Raw genomic sequence first — 21,303 nt, forward strand, 5'->3', positions numbered from 1 at the left:
TCAGACATTCAGCAGGAGGGGCCGGTGCTCCTCGGCGGTGGCAGCGTCACCGGGAGGGATTTCGTAGACGACAAACAGGGAGGAGTACAAGCAGCCCAGGAAGGACACCAGGCTGGAGAAGTACATCACCCCGTTGGCGCTGCCCACAGCCGAGGTCAGAGGCCCTAGCACCAGGGACACCAGGATCTGGGCCAGGAAGTACTGGCAGCTCAGCAGGGAGATGTCCACGCCCATGCCCCGCCGGGTGCCATCGGCGCTGGACCCTGCAAACTGACCAGAGATGTGCGTCAGCCAGACCAGGCCCCCTGCGGCCCTGGGACCCAGCACCCGTGCCCAGCAGCTCACGTCCTCCGGGCCCCACGTGCACAGGGAGCCCGGTCAAGACTGATAATATTTGTGTTCTGGGATGACGACAAGGAAAGGAACCCGCGGCCAGCAGGGGCTGGCACGGCCTCTTCCCGGTCTCCCGTCTCTAAAGGAGATGCGGGGCCTGCCGGCCCGGCCCCCTCCACTCCAGCTCCGCCCTCTCTGAACCCTTGTCCCTACGACGCCTGTCGTGCTCAGAGATCCCAGGGTCTACAGCGCTGCTCCTCTGGCCTGTGGCCTCCACCTTGGACGTCAGGCTCCCTCCGCCCCCAGCCAGCACCACGCTGGGGACACAGGTGACACGTGGTCTCTGAGCAGAGCTGCCAAGTGGCAGCGGGAGTGACTCTGCCCCCAGCACAGGCCACCTGCACCCCGCGGACTGCGGCTGGGCGCCACCCGGGGTCCCGCCCGGCCTGGCCCCCCTCCCAGATGCAGCTGTGCTCTCCTCTGGGATGCTGGACAACTCCCGCCCCGCCGAGGCTGTGTTCCCGCGAATTGGTGTCACGTGAGTCCTGGGGACACCCGCCCAGCCCGTGGGGGCCACCGCCATGGGGAGGTCGCAGGGGAGCCCTGGACCCGCAGCCCAGCGGAGACCGCGTGTCCAGAAGACTTGACGGGCAGCAGAGGCCCGAGCCTTCCAGCGGGGTCGAGTGGCCCAAGGCCCCACGTCCCCTCCCACGGGGCAGGGCCGCCCTCCACCGAGAACCAGCACGTCCGCGTACCCCGGTGAAGGGGGCTCCCGGGAGGTGACAAGGGGGACAGTGTGCTCAGGTCACGTGCACAGCCTGAGCACCGTCCAGGGGGCGAGTCAGCCCCCGGGGCCAGGCCTGGGGGAGGCGCCAGGGGCCCGGAGTTAAAGGGGCTGCGGGAGAGGCAGCCGTCAAGGTGGTCTTTTAGTGCCATATTGTAAAGCCTCAAAGTCACGGCCAAAAACCTACGACGGGAGCGTTATTCGGCCACAAGGAGGAAGGCGGCAGGGACCCACTCATACACAGGGCGGATAAGCCTTGAAAACGCGAGGCTGGGAGAAGCCAGACGCACAAGGCCACCTATCACGTGATCCCATGGACGGGAAACATCCAGGGGAGCGGAGGGCTGGAGGGGTGATGGCCAACGGGGAGGGGGCTCCTTTTGGGGGTGACGAAAATGTTCTAGAATTGATGGTGTGAATACACCAAAAGCCACTGAATCGTACACTGGAAATGGGTGAACTGTGTGGCATTGTGATGACTTCTGCCTCAATAAAGCTGTTAAGGGAAAATCCACCCTGAACAAAATACCAGAATTTGACCTAAAGACGGGATCCGTTTTCCTGAGTTTTCCTTTAGCCTCGGACTCCACCAGGACTCGGCTCAGCCCTGTCCCTTTCCCTGTCTTTACGTCCCCGATCTCTCGCTCAGTGTGGATTTTTGGCATTGATGCTCATTTTCACACAAACCACATTCACGAATTACTGACCTCGACCGCTGAGTTTTTGGTGCCCACATGCCCCCAGCTGGCCCCAAAGCCCCGCAGAGCCCTCTCCCTGCGGCTCTCCCAGCGCCCCCCAGTTCCCTGCGCGAGCAGCTTCCTGCCGGGGTTCGTGCTCTGCCGGTGCGTCCTGATCGTCTTCCGTTTGAACGGGGCCCCGAGCTGTGCAGCGGGTCCCGGGACCCTGCGCAGGTGGAGAGTCACCTGGACGTGGGGCCCGAAGCAAGAAGGCCGGCACTCACCTGCTTGCTTTGGTAGTAATCGCACAGCAACGAGTAGGGCAGGGTGCACAGGGTGGAAAACAAAATCCCGTAGGTGATGCAGAGGGACAGAACCACGTAGAGGTTCCTGGAAAGGGTGGCAAGCCCCGTCCCCAGGCCGAAGGCCAGGTAGGCGATGAAGTACAGCGTGCGGACACTGAGGTGCTCCTCCAGCTTCTCCAGAATAGCTGCGACCCAGAGAAGAAGGTGAGCGGCGCCCCGCCTGGGGCCCCAGGCCGCCCGCCAGGCCGGCAGGCAGCTCGCCCCTGACCGGGAGACCCGATCGGGGGCCCCAGGGAGCTAAGGGACCACTGATGGGGTTGTCCGGATGGGTGGCAGTGCCCGGGGTGGGCCCCTGCACACCCAGGGGAGGCCCCCAGGTGCTGCAGCAGGTGAAGGGGTCTTTGGGTGGAAAGATCAGAGGCTCGAGGGTTTTGCGGCTGAGCCCTGAGTTCTTGCACGAATCGTAGTCGCGTCTGTCGCTTTCCCAACACAAGGACACTGACAGCCCCAGCCCGGCCGGCCAGTGTCTAAGGGCCCTGAGGGGCCTGGCAGCTCGGGTTCCGCATGACACCCCTTTCCGGAGTCAAATACCCCGGGGCCGCTTCCCCACGTCCTGGTGCCGCCAAACACCCAGGCCCACCAGGGTCCGCCAGCGAGAGCCAAGAAATTCTTCCTAATAATGTGGTCCCTCGACCGCCTCCAAAAGTCACGGTCCTGACTGTGGGGCTGCAGCTTGCTAACGGGGTCCACAGTCTGCAGCCGTCAGCTTGGGTCTGGGCTGCAGCCTGTTTTTGTACCACCCGGAGCTAAGAACGGTTTTCACATTTTTAAATGTTTAAAACGAGTCCAGAGAAGACAGATCTTTTGTGGCGCATGGAAATCATACAAATCCGAATCCCGGGCACATCAGCGAAGTTTTGCTGGAACTCGGCCCCGTGTGCTCATCGCGCCTCGTCTGCCTCGAGGGCAGCGCCGGGTCGCCCCACCGGAGCCTGTGGCCGGAAAAGCCAAGAGGCCAGACTCTCTGGCCTTTTACTGAAAACGTGGGCGGACCCCTGAGATGAAGCCTGGGGGCTGTGCGCCGCCAGCTAGGCCACCACTGGGACGCCCGGGAGCCCACAGGCACTCAGCACAGCGTCCTAGGTCCGTGGGGCACGCAGAGTCAAACCTCAGGGTCGTCTTGGCCTCCCCGCACCCATCCCACGTGTTCCACAGCCTCACTCGAGCTGCACCCCCGGTCAAACCTGCACCCTCCCTCCCTCTGGACCAGCCACCATGAGATCGACATGGGAAGGGTGGGGTAGGGGTGGCAGGTGGACGGCACACCCCCCCCCGGGAGTGACCTCGTGGTTTGTCCCTGGGCCCCCACGTGTCCCTCGCTTACGGGCCTGACACCCCGCCCCATCCCAGCCAGCTGCTTACTCAGGGCCGTACACACGCCCGTCCCCACCCGGCCCTGCCCCGCCGCGCAGCACCAGGCAGCGTCCCCAGCTGACCCCTGACGACGGGTCACTGGATAACGGAGAAAAAAACAGCGCTGTCTCCCCCCAAATTGGGATGCTATGTCTGCAGCTGTAAAGATACAACCTTCCTTCATTGAATGGGTCCCAGCCACCCAACCCAGGGGCCGTTATCACTCCCACGGAGGCCCCGCCCCGCTGAGCCCCGCCCACCGGTACCTGAGTAGAAGGCGGCGCTGAAGGCATAGATGCACATCCCCCAGCAGCCCACGGTGACCCCGCTGTTGTATTTCTGATACGCTTCCGACGTGTGCGGGGCCTTGGGGTCCCCCTGAAATACCACCTCGCCCATGAAGTCCGTGTAGAAGAGAAGCATCCCCTCGAAGGAGAGCCACCCTGGGAGGGGGGAAGGGCCGGTGACGCTGGGCAGGCGCTGGCCCGTGGCCCCTCCTCCGCCCGCAGGTGGTTTTGACCGATGATTGAAGGAGCCCGTGAGTTTTGTCGATTCAAAACTTAAAGAAGGAATTACCTATAGCTTCACCACGCAGACAGGACTTTACCGCTGTTAAAATTTTGTAGGTTTCCTACCCGTCTTTTTAAAATATATATTCTTATAACATAGGCTCTGTCGCGTGAAGGTTTTATATTCTATTCTTTCTCTGAACGTTATTGCCAGGAGGAAAGCTAACCCTCAGCTCCTCCTGTTTCTCCCTCCTCTGCAGGGGAGGCGAGAAAATGCCAGTGGGGCTCCAGCCACAGTGTGGGGGCAGGGGTCACCCGTTTACCTGGGAGAAATACATTAGGAAGGGCAAGTATTGATAGAGATCTAATTTGCTCTGTTACCGAGAAAACCACAGCGCTCCTTCCTCTGATTTCCCCGTGCATTTCCTCTTTTATAGAGGAAGGAGGTGATATTTATGGGGTCTCTTGAACCCCAGTAATTATCATGCATGCTCCCTATGCCATTAAATATTCATAAACAGCCCCATCCTAGTGGCAGCAAAATACGTCACAGTGTGGATCCGTCTTCCCATCGTTGGACATCTACCCTTTCCCCCATCCCAGTCTTTGGCTATCATGAGTCGTGCTGTGAGAAATACCTCGCGCATGTATTTGTGATGAGACCTCGGACTACATCCTTGCAAAGAACGCCAAATAGGTAGGACCTCTGGGGTAAAGGTGATGGGCATTTTTAAGATCCTTGCCTGTTGCCAAATTGCCTCCTAGAGGGTCATTCTGATTTACATCCCACAACGTTTGAGAGCCTAGATTATCTCAGATTTCTCATCATCCTCAGACGGTCAACAACCCAACAGCAAAGAGACACCGAAGGGCACGGAACGCAAGTGGGGCTTCTCGGTAGTCGTTCGAAAGCCAAGCCTGTGAACGTGAGACCAGCACTGGACATGTGTGTCTGTGTGTGTTTACGTCTCAGCTCTAAGCCTGAGGGGTCCAAACTGGCTTAAGACACAAGTCCCACTAGTGGGAAAGGGATGCCCCCCCTTAACTGTGAGTTGCCCGAAGAGCTTTCGGTCCTGAGGATCTGGGCTCCGTGGAGACCCGGCTCCTCCTGGAGAAAAGCCCTCCCCGCGGCCCCTCTGCCCCGCCCGTCCCCACCACGCCCTGCCCCTGGTGACGCCTGGGGAGGCCGAGTGGAGGGGAGAGGCCTCCAGGCATCCGGAGCCTTGCCCCTCACGCAGGGCCACCTGAGGGGGGCAGGACACGCGGGAGGCTTCGCCGCGAGCTCACCCAGGAAGTGGTTGAGGCAGAGGTGCCGCAGGGCCTTGGGCATGTTGCAGATGGTGAAGCAGAGGTGCCTCATGGACGGCGGCTGCCCCGACGGCTCCCTGGGGCCCGTCAGCTCACTCTCGTATTTCACGCCATTCAGTAAAATATTGGCCACCTGAAAGGGAAGCCCCCAAAAGTTCCTCCTCAGTGCATCAAACCCCAGGCACCCCTCGGAAGCGTGTGTTCTGCTTCGATGAGAAAGTGAATCAGAAACACAAACCCAGAGGCTGGGAGGGTTTGTTTTCCTGGGCGGTGAGAACTGGACACCCAACACCACCCGAAAGAGAGAAATGACGTTAAGGCGTCTCTTCAGAGACGGAAGCGGCTGAGAATCGAATTTCCCTTTGCGGTGCCTGCCTTTGGGCCACAGAGAGGAAGCTATGACCTTGCCAAACGTGGAACACGTTTGAAAGAAAAGAAATACGGGTCAGTTGAAATTCAGACCTTACGAAGTCTCATCTTATCTGTAAGAGAGGATGTAAAAGACTGATTCCAAGGTGACTGGGTATCTGGACAGGTGGACTCCTACCTATACAGGGGTTAGGGTGGCCAACAGAGCCCGTGCAGGGAGGGAGCCGGGCACCCAGGCAGCTCCATGTCACCAGCATCTGTCAGGGCAACTCCATCGCCAAATACACTCACTGGCTCAGTTTGCCGCCTGTTCCCGGAATGACAAGGCCTTGCCCCACCGTGGCCCCGCCTGGGCTGGGGGTGCAGAGAGCAGCCAGGTGAACGGATGCCTCTGGGAGCTGGACGTCTCGAGAGAGAAGGTGCCTTACTCTGGGTCCACGTGGGAGCTTGCGCTGGGTCGGCACCTGGACGTTCCGGGTGGGTGAATGAAAAGGAAGGGAACAGCCCACGATGCCGGTTCCAAGGGCAGCTGCATCAGCAGAGCTTGTCGCCCACAGCTGCCGGAGGAAGACTTCGACTGACATCTGTGTCCCCACTGAGCCCAGATGTGTTCATATTTAGCTCATGAACTTTATACTTTCCTCCAAAACTGATTCGAAAATGGAAAGTTTTAAAAGGATTAAGAAGAGATTTTTCAACCAGAATTTAAGGACTGTATCTAGAGTCCAGGTGGAATTTCGGGAAACAGGACAGGATGACCCAGGATTGACAAGAGGCTTCATGAACTGCTCTGCTGTCCTCAGGAATGAGGATGACATGCCCTTGACTCGAGCAGTTAGAGAGGTGGCTTTCCGTTGCCAAGGATGGGATTCCTTCCGGTGATTTTCAGTTCTTCAGACGGTTTCCAGACCTGAGCTTGTGGATGCTGCCCACGGGGACCTGGCTGCTTCCCTGCAGGACTGGCGCCCACCTGTGCAGAGCGCTTCCTCGAGATGGGAGGACCTTGAGTTCAAGACACGATAGAGGTGGCCCTAAGACCGGCTCGCGGTAACACAAAGGAGGCGTGGTTAAGCTTCAGAATTTCACAACGAAGCGAACATGCGTGGCCACCTCCCAATGTCAGCCTCCCACGAAATCAGGGGGTCTTCCCAGGCACGGGAGTGTGGGTGGGGATGTCTGACGGAGGGTCGGGCCGGCAGAGCGGGGCCTGCATCACGGGAGACGCGGCCACGTGGCAGCCGTGTCCAAGGGGCATGTCCAGGTCACCCGCCTTCAGAACTGCCCCTCTGGGGGCCTGTGAGGGTTGAACAAGGGTCATAGGCTTCCTGCTCAGGAAACTTCATCCCCGGGATGCCCCTGAGGGCAGGGAGGCCCTCACGTCTACTTTAAATGAGCATAACTCTCTTTAATATAAAGTAGCCTCTTCCAAGATCACGGACTCTGAAAGCAGCTAAAATCCCACATGTCAGTTCGTGGCCTTCCAGCCAACCCTACATACAACACAGACAGCCTTCCGGAAGGTTCTCTCCTTCCCAGAACATGCCTGCGCCCTTTGGGATCCAGAGTATCGACAGCCTCTGGGCTGGTTGGTTAAGGTTGCCCACCTGGGGAGGGAAGGAGGCCCCAGAAACAGCCGCCACGTTTATGTTTTGTTTCTGTCCTTCAGGAAGACTTAGCTCAGTTGGCACTGGGCGCACACGGCCAAAGTGGGCTGGACGTGTCAGGGAAAAGACTAGGAATGACCGCAGTACACGTGAGGCTGTGACAAACTCACCGGCTTAGCCCTGGGCCAACGTAAGGGTGTTTAAAAGAGCCGGGCCTTTGCTGCGGCCAGTGTCTTAAAGTGCGACCCCGAGCAGAGACCCTGAAGGCATCCGTGGGCTCACGTCGGGCCCAGAATCTCGACACTGACAGGATGTAAGGATGGGGATGTCCCTGGGGCCCACCTATTAGACCCAGGCCCCTTCTGACTGATATGCCCAGATGGGCCGGGAATTCCCTTCCAGATCATCTGACGAGGGGGGACCACGCACGGTGCCCTCTGACCCCTGGCTCCCCCCTCCCACGGCCCCCGGACGTTTGCTTTTACCTGTTGACTGAAGGTCACGTTCCTTCTCCTGCTGGTGTCGGGGCCACCTCCTCCGGCTGTGTCCGGGATGGCCAGGGTCTGGGGTCTCTTTAGGATGCCAGCCGACCGTGGCTTGGAGGTGTCCAAGGAGCCCACCCTCAGCACGTCCCCGTCGGGGCCGGTGGCCAGGGCGACGTCCCTCCGGTCCCCGAGGCCGCGGTCCCGGTAGTAGAAGCCGTCGGGGGCCCGGGGGAAGCTGACACTGATTGCCTGCCTTGGGGCGCTGCCGGGGATGGCCAGGTGGCTGTCGTGGCCACCCGTGAAGCAGTCGATGAGCACGCTGTCTATGTTGGACGTGGCGAAGGACGAGGCGAACTCGTTGATGCCCGTCAGGGAACTGTCCCTGCTGATGAAGCTGCCGTACTTGGGCGTGAGGGGGCTCAGCGGTGAGATGGGGCTGGAGAAGTTGGTGTGGAGGCTGCTGGCCGGCGGGCAGGGGACTGTCTGGCCGGCGCCCTCCTCACCCAGGACAGGAGGGGAGGGAGGCAGCGGGAGGCTGGGGCTCTTCATGGCCGGCCTCTTCTCGGCCGGGGGCCGCAGGGGTCTCTCGGGGATGCTGACCAGGGTCAGGACGGTGGAGATGCTCAGGACGGCGGCCGTGAAGATATAGATGACCCGCAGCTGCCCGCCCAGGGCTCTCCCGAAGCCGGTTTTATCCCAGTGGATTCCCCCGACCACATACCCGAACCCTCCTCCGAGACCTGGGGAGAGAAGCGGGGCAGGGAGCGGGGAAGAAAGCCCCCGAGGAAGGTGTTCGCTTCCTTACTTGATTCGTAAAATCCACCCCAAGGACCCGGATGTATCATCTGTCCCACCTACGCCCCAAAGAAAAGGAGAAGAGAATGGGATTTCCGGGGGGACCCTGGGGGACCCGGTCCCCTGCCCTTGAGGGCCGCCTGCCAGGGCATGATGACCGCCTGCCCACACTCTGGTCCCCGCTGCACACGGCGTCTTAGGAGGAGCGAAAGTGAGTGTCGACACTGGGTCACCTGTCCCCTCGGAGTCCCGCCCCCCCCCCAGCTTCAGCACTGTGTAAACACGGGAGACCTGGTCCCCAGCACACAGACCACTGCACGTGTGCGTGCGGGAATTCACGTGGCCACCCCTGTCTTCCTCACCTGGAGACATCGTCCTTGGGCCTGACCACCATTAAGAAAGTCACCCCTGGGCTTCCCTGATGGCGCAGTGGTTAAGAATCCGCCTGCCGATGCAGGGGACACGGGTTTGAGCCCTGGTCCAGGAAGATCCCACATGCCGCGGAGCAACTAAGCCCGTGCTCACAACTACTGAAGTCCGCGTGCCTAGAGCCCGTGCTCCCAACAAGAGAAGCCGCCGCAATGAGAAGCCTGCGCACCACAACGAAGAGTAGCCCCCGCTCGCCGCAACTAGAGAAAAGCCCGCGTGCAGCAACGAAGACCCAATGCGACCAAAAATAAAATAAAATAAATAAATTTATAAAAAAAGAAAGAAAGAAAGAAAGAAAGAAAATCACCCCTCATGGGTCACCCCTGGTGGCAGCTCTCCAGGCCCCGGAGCCACCAGGGAACAGGAGGGCTGCAGGATTCTGGTCCTTTCCTCTGATCCCGCTCACGGATCCCACGGCCTCAGGGACCCAGCAAACAGCCAATGGTTCACACAGCACAACACGAAAATGTAGGTGATGCCACACGGTGCCCGGCCATTGGCAAAAGACATTCTCACCTCCAGAAAGTGCCGTTTCCTCCCGCCCAGCGCTGGGCTCCCAGTGGCAGAGCAAGGCCAGGCGCCAGGGATCCACCCGCCCAGCCCCTCTGCAGCCACATCACGCATCTGAGGTGCTTTTCTATTTTGAGTCCAGCTATACTCTGACCAGGCTACTGGTTGGGATGAGTAAAACTCTCTGTTTACTCTTGGCGATGCAGGGGAACCTGCATCCGACCAGCAGGGGCCCTCCCTCCCCTCCACTTGGGGAGATCCAGCCGTATCAGGAGTTGGCCTTTTCAACAGAATCGCCTGTGGAAAGGTCTGGACTCAGACACATTCAGCCCAACCTTCCACATGTCCCTATGGTGGGACATGACCCTGAATCTAGTTATTTAATGGCTTTCTGTAGAACTTCATTTGTTCCAGACTCTTCTTACGGGCCTCTTAATCTCATATCTACCCCCCCCACCACCACCCCCAGCTTTATTATTCTTAACTTTCCACATTCATGGTCCTAATTAGCTTCCCCCACTCCTTCTGAAGACACAGTTGCAGTTTGGTGACCCTTAAGCAAGGTCAGATTTGGGAGAACTTTATGAACTTTTTTTTTTTTAAATGATCGAAGCGATACATTTGCACAGTTGAGGAACCATACTCAACAACGAAGAAACAAACAACCTGCTTCAAGCAATGGCCAAAGACTGGAATAAACAAACATTTCTCCAATGATAGACGCACGGCCAACAAGCACATGGAATAGTGCTCACATCACTGATCATCAGGGAAATGCAAGTCAGAGCCGCAGTGAGACACAACCTCACATCCATTAGGATGGCTACTATCGAACAATTTTTAAAAACCCAGGAAACAGTAAGTTGACGAGGAAGTGGAGAAATTGGAACCCTTGTGCAGTGCTGGTGGGGATATAAAATAGTGCAGCTGCTGTGGGAAACAATAAGGAGGCTCCCCCCAAAACTAAAAATAGAATTCCCCAGCTCTTCCACTTCTGGGTAGAGGCCCCAGAAGAACTGAAAGCAGGGTCTTGAAGAGATATTTGTACCCCCATGCTCACAGCGGCATTATTCACAATAGCTAAGACGTGGAAGCAACCCAAGTGTCCATCGAAGGATGAATGGATAAGCACAGTGTGGTCTATACATGCAGTGAAATATTATTCAGTCTGAAAAGAGTAAGGAATTCTAACATACGCTACAACATGGATGAACCTTGAGGACATTGTACTCAGTGAAATAAGCCTGCCACAAAGACAAATACTGTTTGATTCCGCTCACGTCGGTTCCTTAGAGCAGTCAAATTTGTAGCGACAGGAAGTAGAATGGTGGTTGCCAGGGGCTGGGGGGGGGGAGGTTGGGGAGTTAGTATTTAATGGTTATAGACTTTCAGTGTCACAGATGAAAAGCGTTTCGGGGGTGGGTGGTGGTGATGGCTACACAACAGTGTGAAAGTATCACAGAACTGTACACATGAAAATGGCTAAGACGGTAAACGTTACGTTATGTGTATTTTAACACAATTTTAAAAGAGGAAAAAAAAACTAATTCAGAAGAGTACAGATCTTCATGTACTTACTACAGAATTACATCCTGATAAACCCATTGTAAGTTGAAAATATCATAAGATGAAAATGCATTTAATACACATTCCTATATATAACATAGATAACCAACAAGGACCTACTGTATAGCACAGGGAACTATACTCAGTATCTTGTAAAAATCTATAAGGGAAAAAATCTGAAAAAGAATATATGTATATATAAATATATGTATAACTGATTCACTTTGCTGTACACCAGAAACTAACATGACATTGTAAATCAACTATACGTCAATTTTTTAAAAAGGGGAAAAAAAAGAAAATGCACTGAATACACCTGACCTACTGAACATCATCGCTTAGCCCCGCCTACCTTACACATGCTCAGATCACTTCCATTAACCTACAGCTGGGTCGAAGCATCTAACACAAAGCCTGTTTTATAATGAGGTGTTGACTGTCTCATGTAATTGACTGATGACTGTCCTGAAAGTGAAAAACAGAACGGTTGTCCGTGTAGGGCTGTTGACCCTCGAGATCACAGGGGTGAATGGGAGCCGCCGCCCAGCATCACAAGAGAGGATCGGACTACATATCGCTAGCCCAGGAAAGGGCAAACTTCAGATTCAAAGTGCAGTTTCCACTGAATGTGTATAGCTTTGGTCAAGGCAAAAAGATCGTAAGTCAAACCATCATAAGTTGGGGACTGTCTATATAAGATAAAAAACTAATTCCTTCTTCCGACCCTCCAAACTCCTGCCTGCCTGGACCCACGCAGAAGCTCCCTGGACCCATGTGCATACGGGATTGTAAAGAGAGATGAACAACGATGTTTTCTAGAAGAAGCGACTGAGGCTTGGAGGGGCCAAGCAGTTGCCTAAAGCCCCACCATGAACAGGAGGAAAAGCACAAAACCGATTCAGGATTTCAGCTCCTGGGCCACCCCGGCCTGTTCACAGGTCCTACACATATGACATCTTTCCCTGGACTTTTAGAAATCTTTTCCATTGCTATTATAAATGGGATTGTTTACTTTGGAACAAGATAAGTGTTTTATATACAAACGCTAGAGGGATTGATTTTTATACGATACTTTGATAAGCAAACATCATACTGAATTCTCTCACTGTTTTGCAGTTGATTCCCTTGAAGGTCTTGTTTGCTTTATTTTTAAACTATTTATTTATTTATTTACTTATTTATATCTTTGGCTGCCTTGGGTCTTCGTTACTGTGCGCGGGCTTTCCCTAGTTGCAGCGAGCGGGCGCTACTCTTCATTGTGGTGTGCGGGCTTCTCACTGTGGTGGCTTCTCTTGTTGTGGAGCACGGGCTCTAGGCACATGGACTTCAGAAGTTGTGGCTCATGGGCTCTAGAGCACAGAGTCAGTAGTTGTGGCACACAGGCTTAGTTGCTCCGTGACGTGTGGGATCTTCCTGGACCAGAGCTCGAACCCGTGTTCCCTGCTTAACCACTGTGCCACCAGGGAAGTCCAAGCACAGACTCTTTGTTTTTTCTTCCTTTCAATTTTATTGAAGTAGAGTTGATTTACAGTGTTGTGTTAATTTCTGCTGTACAGCAAGGTGATTCAGTTATGCATATATATTCTTTTTCATCTTCTTTTCCATCATGGTTTATCACAGGATATAGGATATAGTTCCCTGTGCTGTACACTAGGGCCTTGTTGTCGATCCATGTTATATATAATCGTTCGCATCCGCTAACCCCACACTCGCAGTCCAGCCCTCCCCCAGCACCCCTCCCCTTGGTGGTCATTCCTGCCTCCTTCCCGACCTCAGTGGGAATGTTTCTCGTGTCTGGCATCAAGCACAGCACAGGTGTGTGCGTGTGTGTGTACACACAGTCAATTGTCATTATTCACGGATTCCATATTTCAAATCTACCTACTCAGTAAAATTGATTTGTAACCCCAATAAATACATGTGTAACACGCAATCACTCTCGGATACGTGCAGAGCAGTGAAAACAAATTTTTTTGCCCGGCTTGTGGGATCTTAGTTCCCCGACCAGGGATTGAACCCGGGCCACAGCAGTGAAAGCGCCAAGTCCTAACCATTGGTCCACCAGGGAATTCCCAGAGCAGTGAAAGAGTCGCCCGGCACACACGGTCCCGGCTAAGACTTTCCACAGTGATGTTCTGCCTTGTTGTTTCAACTCTCACACTGTCAACAACCATCCTTTTCATAGTCCATGTGGGTGCTACATGTTTGCAGTTTTGTGCTTTTTTGGGGTGACACGCTGTTTAGTCGACAGCCCCCAAGTGTAGCGCTACCGCTGTCTAGGGTTCCCAAGTGCCCGGTGCCCGCGATGTGTCTTATGGGGAAAATATGTGCGTTAGACGAGCTTTGTTCGGGCACGAGTCATAGTGCTGCTGGCCGTGAGTTCAATGTTAATGAATCCGTGATATATACTAAATAAGATGTCTTTAAACAGAAACACATAGAACAAGGCTAGGTATTGATCCGTTGACAAAAATGATGTGGCCAGAGGTTCGCAGGAACCTAACCCTGTATGTCTCCACGGGCCATGATTCGAGGTTGGCTAATTCAGAGCTCGTGACGCCTTTGAACGACACAACTACCTGAATAACGAGAATCAACGACGTATAACACTATTTACACACGGTTATATACACACATACAGAGCTATATACGCACATATATGCATATATATCAACGATATCTTCCATAAAAAAGAATGAAATCATGCCATTTGCAGCAACATGGATGGACCTAGAGATGATCACACAAAGTGAAGTAAGCCAGACAGAGAAAGACAAATATCACATGATATCGCTTATATGTGGAATCTTAAAAAAAAAATGATACAAACGAACTTATTTACAAAACAGAAGTAGACCCACAGACATAGAAAACAAACTTACGGCTACTGAAGGGGAAGGAGCAGGGAGGGCTACATTGGGAGTTTGGGATTAACATACACACACTCCTATATGTAAAACAGATAAACAACAAGGACCTACTGCACAGCACAGGGAACTCTACTCAACATATTGTAGTAACCTAGAAGGGAAAAGAATCTGAAAGAGATTCAGATTATATACGTGTAACTGAATCACTTTGCTGTACACCTGAAACTAACACAGCACTGTAAATCAACTAGACTCCAATAAAAAAAGAAATATAGATTAAATATAGATATTATAGTATACAACATGTGTACTGTTGACATATGTGGTTTGAGAGGCGCACTTTCAAGCACGTCCGTGCTCGCCCACGTCTTTGCATTTTGTCCCAGTTGCACAGAACCTTACCTGCCAGGAGGGCATGGATGTTCAGGCCGCGGTCCTGATCGGCGGGGCTGCACACGTCCATCATGTACGCATGGCTGGGGCTATCGGCCGAGTCCGCGCTGAAGTCCATCAGCGCCACGCCGCACACCGTGAGGAGGATGCCCCACTTGTGGTCGTGGGCCGTGTCAGCCAGCGCCGTCCCGATGTCCCTGCCGTTCAGCAAGAGTGAGAGGCCCAGCAATGCGCCTGGGGATGGAGAACAGAGTCACCAGGGAAGCGCGGCCCTGCCGGCCCGGCGGCCACCACTTCAGGCTGAAATCTTTTTTTTTGCGGTACGCGGGCCTCTCACTGTTGTGGCCTCTCCCGCTGCGGAGCACAGGCTCCGGACGCGCAGGCTCAGCGGCCATGGCTCACAGGCCCAGCCGCTCCACGGCACATGGGACCTTCCCGGACCTGGGCACGAACCCGCGTCCCCTGCATCGGCAGGCGGACTCCCAACCGCTGCGCCACCAGGAAAGCCCCAGGCTGAAATCTTTAGGGCCCCAAGAACTCCTTTTTAATCAGACCGTAAGCACTTGGATCAGGGTTTTTATTTCATCAAGCACAGCAGGAATGATATAGACTTTATTAACTCTTTTTTTTTTGGCCGTGCTATGCAGCTTGTGGGATCTCAGCTCCCCAACCAGGGGTTGAGCCAGGCCCATGGCAGTGAAAGCCCGGAATCCTAACCACTAGGCCACCAGGGAACTCCCCTATTAACTCATTTTTAAAAAGTGATCAAAATGAGATATTTTCACAGTTAACCCAGACTGGATTACAGGGTGCTCTCCGCTACCGCACCACCAGTGACATGACCTGGATAACTGTTTTGGTCAACACTCTTTTAGATTTTCCTAACAGGAAGCAGTTGGGGCCTTTTTTCTTTTTTCCATTTTATTTCAATTCCAAAACAACAGACCTATAGCCAGGACAAGAATGAAAGGGCGTCTCCTTCCAAACCTTGAGGTACATCGGTCACTCCAAGCGCCCAACAGTGGCTGCAGTAGGAATCCTGAAATAGAGCAGGTCACTGGTCACTGCTGAGGTCCCCGGTGTACACGGGGACCAACACCGAAGCAGCTTCATCAAATTCCTGAAACACCTGCACTCAAACGTCCCCAGGGCATCAGAAGAATAAGATGATGAAACTCAGAGTCAGCAACAGAACCCTGAGCTAGAAAACAAAAGATAACCAGACTCTTGGAATCACTCAGCTTCTCCTTAAATTTTCTGCTTAGGCCCCTACAAGGCACGAAGGAGCCATGACCTTGGGAATCCAAGAAAGACCAGGACCTCCCAGACCCAAACCACCCCCAGCTGTACTGCTTGTCTCCTCTGATGACACCGCCTGGCACGGGATGGTGGAATCCTCGGGGTCCGCTGAAGTCTGGTCCTTTATCTGGTTTAGATAAAGTCCCTTAAGATACGGGGTCTGACCGGCCATACCTGTGTTCTGGTACAGCCCCACACAGCTGGGGGACTTACTCTGGCCCCTCCCTTGTCCCCCTGGGGACCCTCAAGCTGCCTCCACGGAGGTTTCTGGAAGCTTCTGGGGAGGTTTCGGAGGCCCTCGCGGGCGGGCCGAGCGGGGCTCACCGAGGATGGGGCTGACGAACCACACGAGGCTGTAGAGCTGGTCGGGGAGGCCCATCTGCAGGAGCACCGGGGTCACGTACGCCGTCTCCATGGCGTAGCTGAACTCGATGCCGAAGAGGACGCAGCCGTTGAAGAGCAGCTCCCGGAAGGACCTCTGGGGGTGCAGGTCCCCGAAGCCCACCAGCTCGACTGGACACGGGGTGTTAGGGGGCGGGGGCGGCGACGGCCGGATGCACTTCCTCCTCTTGGGGTGCCGTTTGAAGTTGTTGGCCCGGTGGCTGATGTGCCGGGTCATGGACCCCGAGTAGCCGGCGATCGGGGGCCTCCAGAGGTCCTGAGGGGTCAAGGAGGGGAAGAGGGCCTCTCCCGGAGGGGCGCTGCTCACCGGGGAGGTCATCGTAGGGGGAGCCGGTGGATGCTCCTGTGGGGAAAGCCCGTTTGGGGGCAGCCGTCACCCGCGGGGCCTCCACCACGCGAGCTCATTTGTCCCGGTGGCTCTGTCCCTCCAACCCCCCTGGAACCGCTCACCCGTCCACGTGGGAAAGGTGAGTTCACTCGGGGGTCCCGTAGAGCTGACACCGAGCCCCCGGAGTGGAGCCTGCTGTGTGGACGGTGTCCCTGGGCCTCACTTTCGCATCGGGGCAGCCCGCCTGCCCGGGGAGACCAGAGCCAGAGAGAGGATCAAATCCTTCAGGTCCCCGCACTAAAACTCAAAGGGACGGTTCCCCAGACAGGCTGTACCGGGAGGGCCCAGCAAAGAACCACGAAGAGTGGGAGCCGCCAAGAGCCCCGTGGCTGCCCTCAGGCCGCACAGGTTGCCGGGCTGTGTTAGGACCTGCGGCCCATTTCCAGGGCTAATTTTGCCCTTCCCTGCAGGCCCCAGGGGAGCAGAGGGGGAGACCAGGCACCCTGGGGGGAGACAGGACTCACAGGCACCCTGAGCGCTTGCAAGTGGTGAGGGGACAGCCCTTCCTTCTCGGGATGGAGAGCCACACCCTCCCTAATACCTGGGTGTCCTCTCCACCCCAAGCCGGAGGACCCAAGCCTAAAAGCCGCGGAATGAGTTCAACTCGAGTCTTTTCCTTTTACATCAGCTGGACAAACGAATCTTCAGTCGAGTCAGGAGAGCTGAGACTTTCGTAGTGTTTGAAATGCTCTCTTTAAAGAAATAAACCGACTCCCTGAATCCTGCTTGTTATAGGCAACACCCTGAATAGGGATACAGTTTACCAAAAAAAAAAAAAAGTGAGGGACAGAAAGAATCCGGGAGGGTGAGAAATAGATTTTCCTCCATCCTCAAATTATTTTTTTGAGGAATTTTTGCAACGCCCTCGCCCTGGGTAGGGAATTAGCAGGCGTGTAGGCTAATTCACAGACACTCCTGACTCCTCTGTCCCCCACCTCCCTGGGGTTTACAATGTGTGCCACTCGGAGACCTGCCCTTGGGCATCCAACTGTTTTCACTGCTTAGAAATTAATCTAGATTGTAAATATTAAAGGAATAGATTCTAGCATGTTGACCTGTGCGTTTTAGCCAATGTCAATTTTACTAAGCACAGGGAGAGGAAAGCTACTAAGATCAGAGGGAAAGAGACAGATAAAAACATGAGAGGGGGAAGTTCTGCATTGGGTTTGACCTCTCTGACACAGCTCAGCCCATCTGTATCACAGAAAAGCAATCGCCTAAGTTTCCTTTGGAGTCCTTCCTGGGAAGCAGGCCCTGAACCCGAGACGACATTCCCAACATTGATAGGTTTCCTTACAAGAACACTTGTTATTTACCGAGATAAATAGTAGAGGCTTTCTTTCAAAATTAGTTTTTGTTTTTTTTTTTTTGCGGTACGCGGGCCTCTCACTGCTGTGGCCTCTCCCGTTGCGGAGCACAGGCTCCGGACGCGCAGGCTCAGCGGCCATGGCTCACGGACCCAGCCGCTCCGCGGCACGTGGGATCTTCCCGGACCGGGGCACGAACCCGCGTCCCCTGCATCGGCAGGCGGACTCCCAACCACCGCGCCACCAGGGAAGCCCCATCAAATTTAGTTTTTAAGCTTTAGAAATGAGGCCCTTATTTCTGACTTTAACTTACTGTACACCCTCCATCACACTCTTGCTAGTCGATAACTTCTTTATGAATCACTCTGAAATTCCTTATCACTCCAGATGTGCATCCCAAACTCCCCCACTACCCCACCCACTCGGGGATTGTCTTCCTTCTCTTCAGAAGACACCAGTGGTAGAAATGATTTTTTCTAGAGACGTCCCAGCAGGATTCAGAACACAACATGTTAACGCAATAAACCATCTCCACCAATCCATCCATCCATCCATCCATCCATCTACCCATCTTCCCACCCACCCACCCATCCATCCACATCCACATATACATATCCACCACCCGTCCTCTAATCTACCCAACCTACCCGTCTACCCATCCACTCTTTCGAATATCCAACCATCCATCCATCCATCCATCCATCCATCCCTCCGTCCATCCATCCATCCTTCCACTTGCCCACCTACCCCCACCATCCTCCCGTTTGGCTGAGTACTGAATACCAAGACACTGAATTTATAGAGATAAAAGAAAGACATAGCTCTTGCCCTCAAGTTAGGTGAAACAGTGGAGGAAAGACATGCTAAGCGGTGGGAACCACCCATGCAAAGGAGCTCTGTGCACCAGTTGGGCACGGTGGTGATGTGGTGATGAGAGATGAACCCATCAAGAAGGGATTAGTTGACCAGGAAGATTTGGTACGAGGTAGATTTCACACCAAGATGACAGGGAATGACATAACCAGCGAGTCAGTCTGCTCTCGCTTCTAGAAAAGGTATATCTTATGACCTTAAAAAAATCCCACGCTCTCCTCTACAACAAGAGCAGAGGGAACCTAAGAACCATGCAGACAAGTAATACTTCACTAAAAACATAATCCACTTACGAAGATTAAGTCAAGTTTTTAAAAAATTAAACTTTTAAGCTAAAAGCATCTTGTTTATGTTCCTCACGGGTCTCACTCAGGCCCTTGTACATAGTAAATACTCGAGAAAAAATGGCTGGTCTTGCCTTCAGAAACCCAGGTGGTTGTTAGTTGTCCCTGGAGCTTCATAGAAATAGAAATAGAAATAGATCATAGAAATAGAGGACCCGCTGGAACACCGCATAATAAGACTGTCTCCTTAGAAGTCAGAAGGAAGACCTTAGCCCAGGTGTGTCAGAGAGCTTAACCTGACTTCACCTGTCTGGTCACAGCCCCGCACCTGCCTCGGTGGATAACTCCCTCTGTGCCTCTCTACCTGCCCCTTCAGGCACAGGACGCCTCTCTTTCCTATTGGCATTTTACCCCCATAAAGTGAACTTAAGTGAACACGCGTTAGAAACCTTCCCTTTCATTTTAGAATGAAGAACCCTGGGCCCCGTCTGGAAGAATTTTAGCCTCACTCAGCATAAGGCAGAAGTATATTTTTGAAAAGGGAGGATATCTGACCCACTTGAAATGGACTATGTAAATAGTCCATGTCTCTACCTGTGATGTGACAATTTCACCATCACCTGCCCACCACCTCCAGCTTTAAAACACAGCCTGCAGCCGGTCCTAGCAAAAGTGAGACCCTCACCACCCCCATCCTACACCCCACCCCCCGACACACATCTGAACCGGAATTCAACCTGAGCTTGAACAGAGTCTTCACTAAGGCTTCCCCTTCAAGTTTGGGCGATCAGGGTTACCGCTTTTATTTAAAAATACATATATTAAAAGCTGTCCACGGAAGTTTATTCTAAGAACTACTGAAAATTCACTTTTGAATGTTATAAAAAAAGAAAGTAAAATGTAAACTAGTAAAATAGAATTTTAATACAAATATTCATCAGACCATCTCGATCACACTGTATTACCGTTCACTCAGCCCCCCCAAAATGTGCACATATTCCTGGACCCCCCAGGTTATATGCTGGGTCCACTGTGCTTCTAGAATACAGAGGGTGTTTCAAGGAATGAATCCCTCAAATTGTGTTATGGGATGACTAAGCAGCAATGGATTAATAAAAATAAACAATGTCCATGTAATTCGTATGCTTAAAATTACCCCACTCTGACCTCAAATCATTTCCTCATTTCTCTACGTGAAACTAGGCTTCCAACTGTGGGATGACATGGGAGCACAGCCCTTCCCCGTCCTTCCTTCTACCAATTCTCAAAGTTTATACTTCAAGGAAATCTTCCCAGACCAGTAAAGGGCTCTATGGACTTCAGGGGATGTATTTAATCAGCTAGTTGCTCAATTGTGTGTCGCCCACTTCTCACTTTTGATCTGTGGCAATCTAGCCCCTACCTGACAGCCAACTGATCCCCAAACCCCCAGTGAGGCCACATTGAACTTTCATCAGCACCTGGTTCTACTTCCCTATAAAAACTGAAAAACAAAAGCATTATGATAACCCCACAAGCGACCTGTCGAGGACAGAATGAACCGAACCGCCGTAACCCTCCCGTCTCAGCCTGAGCATATTACCCTTGACGAGAAAGCAGAAATCCTTGGTGCTCATCATAAACTTAATCCTGGGATGCTGAGACAGATTATCCCAGGGCCCCAGCCATCCAGAGCTTTCATTAAGCCTCTGGCGGGAGGTGAACCGGAAGCTGATGACACCTGCCCAGGTGACCCGGGAACAGGCCTCCGGAACCCATAAGCAGAGCTTAAGCCTGGGGCAAATTCCAGTGTTCGGTCTCTTTCCTTGCAAATGTGAAATAAATCTGTCACCCAACTGCTACCCTTCTCAGGGCGGGAGAGTTCTGCACTCAGGGGGCGAGACGTGGGCTCCACTGACAGTTCAATTAATTAGACATCCAAGGGGAACAAAGGTCTCAGTGCCAACCTCCAGTCCCAATCCTGGCACTCTGATTACCCTGGGGCCTAAGCCGCGACTCTCCCAGCACAGAGCCGGGAAGCTGTGCGGAGGGCACAGGAGGAAATGGAGGTACCTGTGGGTCCAGCCAGGAGGCATCCCTTTCCGAGGCCGGGGTCCTGCCTGCCCCGGTCGCAGCTCGGGTCCCGGCCCGGCCGCCCCCGGCCCGCCACTGCTCCTGCAGCATCACCCCGCGGGGCGGGGCCGTGACGTCATGGCTGCATCCTAGCCAGGCTTCATCCTCGCCGCCTACCGCCGGTACCCGCAGAGCATCCTTAAAGCGGCACCGCCCTGCAGTCCGCCGCGGAGGCGCTGGACCCCGCGCAGGGCCCCCACCCCTCGCCAGTCGCTCATCCTCCTGAAGTTTAAAGGCCGGCAGAGTCTGCAAGGAAAGCTCCAGAAACAGGCCCGCTATGACTTCCGC

General features: G+C 54.1%; 1 protein-coding gene across 4 annotated transcripts; it reads right to left on the minus strand.

Moving 5' to 3' along the window:
* On the minus strand, positions 1-21,087 carry SLC45A1 (solute carrier family 45 member 1; the record flags this gene model as incomplete). 4 transcript variants are annotated; one of them, XM_082666976.1, is made up of 9 exons in its annotated part: positions 1-270; positions 2,079-2,284; positions 3,779-3,955; positions 5,309-5,462; positions 7,788-8,527; positions 14,360-14,584; positions 15,297-15,389; positions 15,974-16,487; positions 20,956-21,087. In XM_082666976.1, 8 exons carry the CDS (start codon positions 16,368-16,370, stop codon positions 1-3), a joined length of 2,262 nt encoding a protein of 753 aa, XP_082523102.1. The 4 variants fall into 4 exon arrangements, with proteins under 4 accessions (XP_082523102.1, XP_082523100.1, XP_082523101.1 ...); XM_082666974.1 differs by having other exon boundaries at positions 15,974-16,394; positions 20,956-21,066; XM_082666975.1 differs by lacking the exons at positions 15,297-15,389; positions 20,956-21,087 and having other exon boundaries at positions 15,974-16,370.
* Positions 21,088-21,303: the final 216 nt, after the last annotated feature.

The sequence above is a fragment of the Grampus griseus genome (assembly GCF_964374135.1).
Source record: "Grampus griseus genome assembly, chromosome: 1".
NCBI lineage: Eukaryota > Metazoa > Chordata > Mammalia > Artiodactyla > Delphinidae > Grampus > Grampus griseus.